Source organism: Anolis sagrei, chromosome Y, assembly GCF_037176765.1.
Source record: "Anolis sagrei isolate rAnoSag1 chromosome Y, rAnoSag1.mat, whole genome shotgun sequence".
Taxonomy (NCBI): Eukaryota; Metazoa; Chordata; class Lepidosauria; order Squamata; family Dactyloidae; genus Anolis; species Anolis sagrei.
This window is the reverse complement of record NC_090035.1, coordinates 67,221,233-67,230,428: the sequence shown is the minus strand read 5'-3', so window position 1 is coordinate 67,230,428 and position 9,196 is coordinate 67,221,233. Positions and strand designations below refer to the sequence as shown.

At 42.0% G+C, this 9,196-nt stretch overlaps 1 protein-coding gene across 1 annotated transcript; it reads right to left on the bottom strand.

The window, feature by feature from the left end:
- Positions 1-240: 240 nt before the first annotated feature.
- LOC137095659 (sialic acid-binding Ig-like lectin 14) lies at positions 241-8,809 on the bottom strand. Its single transcript, XM_067462423.1, has 6 exons — positions 8,791-8,809; positions 6,474-6,884; positions 5,236-5,538; positions 1,898-2,200; positions 491-575; positions 241-385 (listed from the first exon to the last, which is right to left on the bottom strand). The coding sequence occupies exons 1-6, from the start codon at positions 8,807-8,809 to the stop codon at positions 241-243; spliced, it is 1,266 nt and encodes a 421-aa protein (XP_067318524.1).
- Between the last annotated feature and the right edge of the window lie 387 nt (positions 8,810-9,196).

The window sequence follows — 9,196 nt, the reverse complement described above, 5'->3', positions numbered from 1 at the left end:
CCAATGTGAATGAACACTGGTGGAGTTTGGGGAAAATAGACCTTGGCATTTGAGAGTTTTAGTTGCTGGGATTTATAGTTCACCTACAATAAAAGATCATTCTGAACCCCACCAATGATAGAATTGGGCCAAACTTCCCACATGGCACCCCTATGACCAACAGAAAATACTATGTTTTTGGATGGTGTTTGGCGACCCCTCTGAAACCCCCTCGTGACCCCCAGGTTGAGAACCACTGCTCTAAAACTTGGATCTGGCATAACATCTCATAGGCTGCACATTGCAGTAGATGGCATTGTTCTCATCCATGGCTTGGTGGGCTCTCATGTTGTATGAAGACTCCTTCTCTTCCTTCTCTTGCTTCTCCTTCTGCGTTTTCCGAAGTCTAAAAATAAATTTTACAGAAGGGACTTGTCAGAACAGATTGCGATTTTAAAAAAGTGCTAGGTGGCTAATACGCAGAACAAAGTTGAGGTGAGAAAAGACTGACCTGGATAAGCAGAGACTAAGCAAGAAAATGCTTGCTGTGATCAAAGAACCACAGACTGCAGAAACAAGGATTGTCACATAGGCATCTGCAATGGGAAAAAATTAAATAACAGAGAATTGGGCCAAGAGTTCCAATTCCTATCCTCAGGTGAGTCCCCACAAAGCTTCTCTTCTACAAAAGCACACATGGCTGCAATTGCTTTGGACAGCAGGATATTAATATTTGGAGTACATATCTTCAGCCTTTTGATTGTGCCCACTGTTGGAATATTTGCCAATACATTCAACACCATTCTCTGATTTTAATATCACTGTGGACCTTTGTCTGTGGAAATGATTTCAATTAGATTTAGCAATATATAGACAGCTTCAGCTTGCACAGAATCAGAATTTGCAATATATTAAGTGATAAAAGAATGAGCTCTTTGAGCCAAATGTATCAAAATTCATGGAATACTTACAGGAAATAAATCTTAATGATTAGTTTTCCTACTAGGAATGTATGAGAATTTAATTTTAATTTGCATTTCATCAGGTTTCACTAAAATTTGTAAATTTCAATCTCATAAGCTTATCCATAGCTAGTGAAACTCCCAGTCAGTCCTGTACTGGCAGACTGATGGCAGAAAAGTTAGTGGTTCAAATCTTTGGAGAGCAGGTTGAGCTCCCTCTGTCAGCTCCAGCTCCCCATGCAGGGACTTGAGAGAAGCCTCTCAACAAGGATGGGAAAGCTGTAATGAGTATAGTTTTGGCCTAGTAGAGCTGTAATGAGTATAGTTTTGGCCTAGCGCTTGCAACAGTCATGCCTTCTTTTTACAAATTCACTGGCTCAAGTCAATTTGGATGAACACAGATCAGATTTGAAGCAGGATGTATATAGGCAGACATTAATTCAAATCTCAGGAGCCCCAGTGGCACAGTGGGTTAAAACCTTGTGCTGGCAGGACTGAAGACCGACAGGTTGCAGGTTCGAATCCAGGGAGAGCACAGATGAGCTCCCTCTGTTAGCTCCAGCTCCTCATGCGGGGACATGGGAGAAGCCTCCCACAAGGATGGTAAAACATCAAAACATCTGGCCGTCCCCTGGGCAACATCCTTGCAGACAGCCAATTCTCTCACACCAGAAGCAACTTCCAGTTTCTCAAGTCGCTCCTGACACGAATTTTTTTTCCAAATCTCAACATTTGGTGGATTTTGCACAGAACCCAATGACAGGCTGTTCTAGATAGCAACAAAGATCTAGGAAGAACTCTGAAGGAACCTTACCCACCCCCCCACTTTTTCCTAGTTCCAACAGACCTCACTACCTCTGAGGATGCTTGCCATAGATGCAGGCGAAACGTCAGGAGAGAATGCCTCTAGACCATGGCCATATAGCCTGAAAAAACCTACAACAACCCAACTTTACCTTTTGTTGGGGAGTTGAGCCGGAAGTGCACAGCATAGGTCCCCAAAGCATTGGATCCAAGACAGATGAGGGGTTGTCCCCCTTCCAGACTTCCACTAAAATTCAAGGAGCTGACAACCTCATTTGTGCGGACCCAAGACATGGTCTGCAGGGCTCCTCTGGTGCTGTTGCCACTAAGGGTCTCTCCTTCCACTTGCCATTGGATCTGGGCTGGTACCTGGGACTGGAAGGAGCAGATACAGAACAGGGCATTGTCTTCATGAATGCAATTGGCTGGGTGGGTGCTGCTAGGTTGGAGGTAATCTGGAATGGACCATAAAGAGAAGCAATACATTACAAAGCAAAACAGCATTTAATAGCACAATAACTACCGGATTGTGCCGCAGCTAGTTAGTACCCAGCTGCATTAAATCACTACTGACCAAGAGGTCATAAGTTCCAAGCCAACCTGGGTCAAAGTAAGCTCCCGGCCATTAGTAGTCTAGTTTGCTGTTGACCTATGCAACCCGAAAGACAGTTGCATCTGTCAAGTAAGAAATTTAGGCTATGCTTTATCCGGGGAGGTTAGTTTAACTAATTTACGATGTCATAAAACCGTCCAGCAGCGTGCAGAAAAATGAGGAAATACTCCATCAAAGAACTCAGTGCACAAGTGGATGGTGAAGCAGTGGCTCCCCCTGTGGCTGGAAGAGAGCATACCCTCATGAAGCCAGATAAGCTGGAATATTAAATTGCCTCTGTGTCTGTCTATATACGTTGCATCTCTAAATGGCATTGAATGTTTGCCATGTATATGTGCATTATAATCCACCCTGAGTCCCCTTTGGGGTGGGAAGGGCAGAATATAAATGCTGTAACTAAAATAAATAATACATTTTTCCTTGTGGAACCCTGAAACAGCAGCAGCAGCAACCACAACCACAACAACACAGGATAAGCATTCCTTATCTTGGAATTTTAAAATCTGAAATTGTCCACTTGGATGGCTAAGCTAGTGACATCCTTGCATTCTGATGGTTCAGTGCACACAGACTTCATTTTGTGCACACAATTATTTAAATTTAACATACAATCAATCTACAAACCCACCAAGAAAATCCAACAAATGCTACGTTCAGCAAAGTGCAAGAGGGATCCTCTCACCTCTGCAGGAGTCTACCGTATACCATGCAGCTGTGGACAAGTCTGCATAGGGACCACCAAACGCAGCCTTGCCCAAACACGAATCAAGGAACATGAAAGGCACTGCAGACTACTTCAACCAGAGAAGTCAGCCATAGCAGAGCACCTGATGAACCAGCCTGGACACAGCATATTATTTGAGAACACAGAAATGCTGGACCACTCCAACAACCACCATGTCAGACTACACAGAGAAACCATTGAAATCCACAAGCATGTGGACAATTTCAACAGAAAGGAGGAGACCATGAAAATGAACAAAATCTGGCTACCAGTATTAAAAAACTCTAAAATTACTACAGCAAAACAGCAGAGAGGAAACAACCAGGCACATCTTAACACCTCTCAACAGAACATTTTCCCAGGCTCAGCCAGGCCTTCAAATGCTAATGAAGGTGGTCAGTTAAAACATTCACACCTAGCTTTAGCAGAGAGCTCTTTGCCCCACCCCAGTCATTCCACAGATATATAAACCCATTTTCCTATTTCCAACAGACCTCACTACCTCTGAGGATGCTTGCCATAGATGCAGGCGAAACGTCAGGAGAAATGCCTCTAGAACATGGCCCTATAGCCCGAAAGAACCTACAAGAACCTAGTGATTCCAGCCATGAAAGCCTTCGACAATAAATTATTTAAAATATTGTATAACATTGCATCCAGAAATGCAGCACCTCATCTTTTCCTTTTGTTATTATGCTTATGTGGAAGAACAGGAAGTGTGAGAACTTGCGTTTCCTGTTCTTTCATGCCATGAGTCAATAAAAAAGACACTTGCCTGTCACAGAAACTTGAAGTGTTTTGTGATAAAAACTGTATTTTAAGATATCTCCTTGTTCGACTCTAAAGTAGTATGATCCTTCATCCTCTAATTGGGCATCATTGATCCGAAAGGAGCAGTTGCCTTGCTCTACATCTCCATCTAACTGCATCCGGTTCTTAGTGGATTCCTTAATGGTTTGTCCTTCATTGTTGGTGACCACAAGAAGACCTGGGTTGCTTTTGCTAGGAACTGAAGCGCATTGGACTGGTTCTTTCTTATTCTTAAACCAGTAACCATAGAATGTTGAAAAATTATTTGCGTGTTGTTTGTTATAAGTGAACTGGCAAGGAATGTGAACCTGGAGACCTCGTTGCACAGAGACAAAGGCAGTTGTTGTCAGTGTATAATCTGCATGCTGGCTTAGCACACCTGTCCGGAGAAAGAACAAACATGTTAATATCTTGGTGGAGATGTTGGTATATAAAATCCAGTTTTGCACATTATTATATATTTATTTGCCATATTCATACCCGGAGGGGACTCAGAGCAGCACAATGTTAAAAATTATAGAACAGTGTTTCTCAACCTGGGGGTCGGGACCCTTGGGGAGGTCACAAGGGGGTGTCAGAGGAGTCACCAAAGACAATCAGAAAACACAGTATTTTTCGTTGGTCATGGGGGTTCTGTGTGGGAAGTTTGGCGTAATTCTATCATTGGCGGGGTTCAGAATGCTCTTTGATTGTAGGTGAACTATAAATCCCAGCAACTACAACTCCCAAATGTCAAGGTCAATTTTTCCCAAACTCCACCAGTGTTCACAATTAAGTATATTGAGTATTTGGGCCAAGCAGGATGTATATAGGCAGACATTAATTCAAATCTCAGGAGCCCCCAGTGGCACAGTGGGTTAAACCCTTGTGCTGGCAGGACTGAAGACCGACAGGTTGCAGGTTTAAATCCAGGGAGAGCACAGATGAGCTCCCTCTGTTAGCTCCAGCTCCTCATGCGGGTACATGGGAGAAGTCCCCACAAGGATGGTAAAACATCAAAACAGCCGGCTTTCCTCTGGGCAATGTCCTTGCAGACAGCCAATTCCCTCAAACCAGAAGCAACTTCCAGTTTCTCAAGTAGCTCCTGACACGAAAAAAAAATTCAAATCTCAAAGTTTGGTGGATTTTGCACAGAACCCAATGAGAGGCTGTTCTAGATAGCAACAAAGATCTAGGAAGAATTCTGAAGGAACTTTACCCCCCCCCCCTTTTTTTTTTTCTTAGTTCCAACAGACCTCACTACCACTGCGGATGCTTGCCATAGATGCAGGTGAAACGACAGGAGGGAATGCCTCTAGACTATGACCATATAGCCTGAAAAACCTACAACAACCCAACTTTACCTTTTGTTGGGGAGCTGAGCCGGAAGTGCACAACATAGGTCCCAAAAGCATTGGATCCAAGACAGATGAGGGGTTGTCCCCCTTCCAGATTTCCACTAAAATTCAAGGAGCTGACAACCACATTTGTGTGGACCCAAGACATGACCTGCAGGGCTCCTCTGGTGCTGTTGCCACTGAGGGTCTCTCCTTCCACTTGCCATTGGATCTGGGCTGGTACCTGGGACTGGAAGGAGCAAATACAGGACAGGGCATTGTCTTCATGAATGCAATTGGCTGGGTGGGTGCTGCTAGGTCGGAGGTAATCTGAAATGGACCATAAAGAGAAGCAATAAATTACAAAGCAAAGCAGCATTTAATAGCACAATAACTACCGGGTTGTGGCGCAGCTAGTTAGTAGCCAGCTGCATTAAATCACTACTGACCAAGAGGTCATAAGTTCGAAGCCAACCTGGGTCAGAGTAAGCTCCCGACCATTAATAGTCTAGCTTGCTGTTGGCCTATGCAGCCCAAAATACGCTTGCATCTGTCAAGTAAGAAATTTAGGTTACGCTTTATGCAGGGAGGCTAATTTAACTAATTTATGATGTCATAAAACCTTCCAGCAGCGTGCAGAAGAATGAGGAAGTACTCAATCAAAGAACTCAATGTCACAAGTTGATGGTGAAGTTGCGGCTCCCCCTGTGGCTGGAATTGAGCATAGCTTCATGAAGCTGGAAAAGCTGGAACATTAAATTGCATCTGTGTCTGTCTATATACGTTGCATCTCTAAATGATATTGAATGTTTGCCATGTATATGTGCATTGTAATCCACCTTGAGTGCCCTGTGGAGTGAGGAGGGCAGAATATAAATGCTGTAACTAAAATAAATAATACATTTTTTTCCCTTGTGGAACCCTGAAATAGCAGCAGCAAAAACAACAACAGCACCACAGGAGAAGCATTCCTTATCCTGGAATTTTAAAATCTGAAAGTATCCACTTGGATGGCTAAGCTAGTGACATCCTTGCATTCTGATGGTTCAGTGCACACAGACTTCATTTTGTACACACAATTATTTAAAATATTGTATAACATTGCATCCAGGAATGAAGCACCTCATCTTTTCCTTTTGGCATTCTGCTTATGCGGAAGAACAGGAAGTGTGAGAACTTGCATTTCTTGTTCATTCATGCCATTTCTATTACAGGTAGAGCAGCTCTCATTCCATACTCAATGAATCAATAAAGAAGACACTTGCCTGTTACAGTAACTTGAAGTGTTTTGAGATAAAAACTGTATTTTAAGATATCTCCTTGTTCGACTCTAAAGTAGTATGATCCTTCATCCTCTAACTGGGCATCATTGATCTGAAAGGAGCAGTTGCCTTGCTCTACATCTCCATCTAACTGGATCCGGTTCTTAGTGGATTCCTTAATGGTTTGTCCTTCATTGTTGGTGGCCACAAGAAGACCTTGGCTTTGGCTAGGAACTGAAGCGCATTGGACTGGTTCTTTCTTATTCTTAAACCAGTAACCATAGAATGTTGAAAAACTGTTTGCGTGTTGTTTGTTATAAGTGAACTGGCAAGGAATGTGAACCTGGAGACCTCGTTGCACAGAGACAAAGGCAGTTGCTGTCAGTGTATAATCTGCATGCTGGCTTAGCACACCTGTCCGGAGAAAGAACAAACATGTTAATATCTTGGTGGAGATGTTGGTATATAAAATCCAGTTTTGCACATAATTTATATATTTATTTGCCATATTCATACCCGAAGGGGACTCTGAGCAGCACAATTATAAAAATTATAGAGCAGCATTTCTCAACCTGGTGGTCGGGACCCCTGGGGAGGTCACAAGGGGGTGTCAGAGGAGTCACCAAAGACAACCAGAAAACAGTATTTTTCGTTGGTCATGGGGGTTCTGTGTGGGAAGTTTGGCGTAATTCTATCATTGGCGGGGTTCAGAATGCTCTTTGATTGTAGGTGAACTATAAATCCCAGCAACTACAACTCCCAAATGTCAAGGTCAATTTTTCCCAAACTCCACCAGTGTTCACAATTAAGCATACTGAATATTTGGGCAAAGTTTGGTCCGGATTCATCATTGTTGGAGTTGACAGTGCTCTCTGGATGTAAATGAACTACAACTCCAAAACTCAAGGTCAATGCCCACCAAACCCTTCCAGGATTTTCTGTTGGTCATGGGTGTTCTGTGTGCCAGGTTTGGTTCAGTTCCATTATTGGTGGAGTTCAGAATTTTTTGATTGTAGATGAACTATAAATCCCAGCAACTACAACTCCCAAATGACAAAATCACTCCCCTCCCATCCCACCAGCATTCACATGTGGGCATATTGGATATTTGTGTCAAATGTGGTCGAGTGAATGAAAATATACCCTACATATCATATATTTACATTACAATTCATAACAGTAGCAAAATGACAGTTATGAAGTAGCAACGGAAATAATGTTATGGTTGGGGGTCACCACAACATAAGAAACACTATTAAGGAATCATGGCATTAGGAAGCTTGAGAACTACTAATATAGAGTCACAATTCAATGCCATACTTCACATATGATACATATCCAGCAATAAAAAACATAAAAATTAAAAAAAACATATCAACATTAAAGTTATTAGTCCTCCACTAGTGCTACCAAGGCATTCAAAGAGCCATTGGACACAATGACAATGAGTACAGTAGCCCCAGAATGCTAACAAACAAAATAATCAATTGCTTTCGGGATGCTTCTGGAACTCAAGATTTGCAATTATGGGGCCTGGTCCGCATTTCTAATATTCTGGGCACTTTGTAATTCTCAAATGTTTCAATATTCATCTATATTCTATTTTAGTCCTAACTGCAGTACAGCTACTGAATCCACTGGTTTTACCTACCGTATTTAATATACTGTGCCACTGAAGGCACACCTCAATTTTGAAACTGTGCATAACAAAAAAAAATATAGATTTGCTGTTGAATGTAATGTGATGTGAAGTGGTGGTAGTCACAAAAAGGCTGGTGGAAAGCCATGCCCCCCTGTCTGGTCTTCCCATCAGCCTTTTCATGGCCACTTCTCCCTCCTCTGTGATTAGCTGGGATCTCTTGTCCAATAGGAAAGATGGCATTCGGCACATGACTTTAATGCTCTGATGTTACTTAGCTATATATATTCCAGTTTTCATTTGTGAAATATTTAAAGGTAACCTACAAATCATCCAGATGTCTTCTGGGACATAAAACTCACGTTGGGGTACCCTTGTGGTACATCACACATACCTTTGAAGAGAAAGGGGAAGAGCAGAAAGATCCACACTGCTATGAAACAGATTTGATTTTTCATTTTCCAGGAAGATTCCATAAAGTTTCCCCAGGCATCCAGCTGGAACTGGACTTTTCTACAGAAAGAACTCTGTTGCAAATAGAAAGTACCACAAACCACAAAGAGTATAATTATATTGGCTCTGCTTGTAAATAGGCAAAACTATGGAGGAAGTTGTTATTGTTGTTTCATTAGGTGATAGGCATTCTTAACAATGTTATGAAAATGCGATGATAATTTGTACCTATTTGTAGGAGTTCCATGATGGGGAATAATCCCAATCTCCTTCTCCATAAACAGAATGAAATTTTATTCAATTTCTGAACAAAAAGCACCATTATGTTTTCATTTTCCTAAGATAGTCAACAGCTGCTAACTACAAATCCTAGGATTGCATAGCATTGAGCCCTGGCCATTTAATTACACTGTTCAATGGAAAAAAAGTTTCGGGCCTGAAAATAGTTGTTCTTTTATGATTTTGGGGTGCTGAAAACGAAAATGACATTTAAAAATGTACATTGGCTCTAGTTTTTATGATATAAGCAATCACGTGATCCCGTATGGTTGAAAAAAATGCATGTTGCGACTTACACTATGGAAGATTCTAGAATACTCTAGAAAGTTTGATGACGCAGTATTAGTGCCGTGTG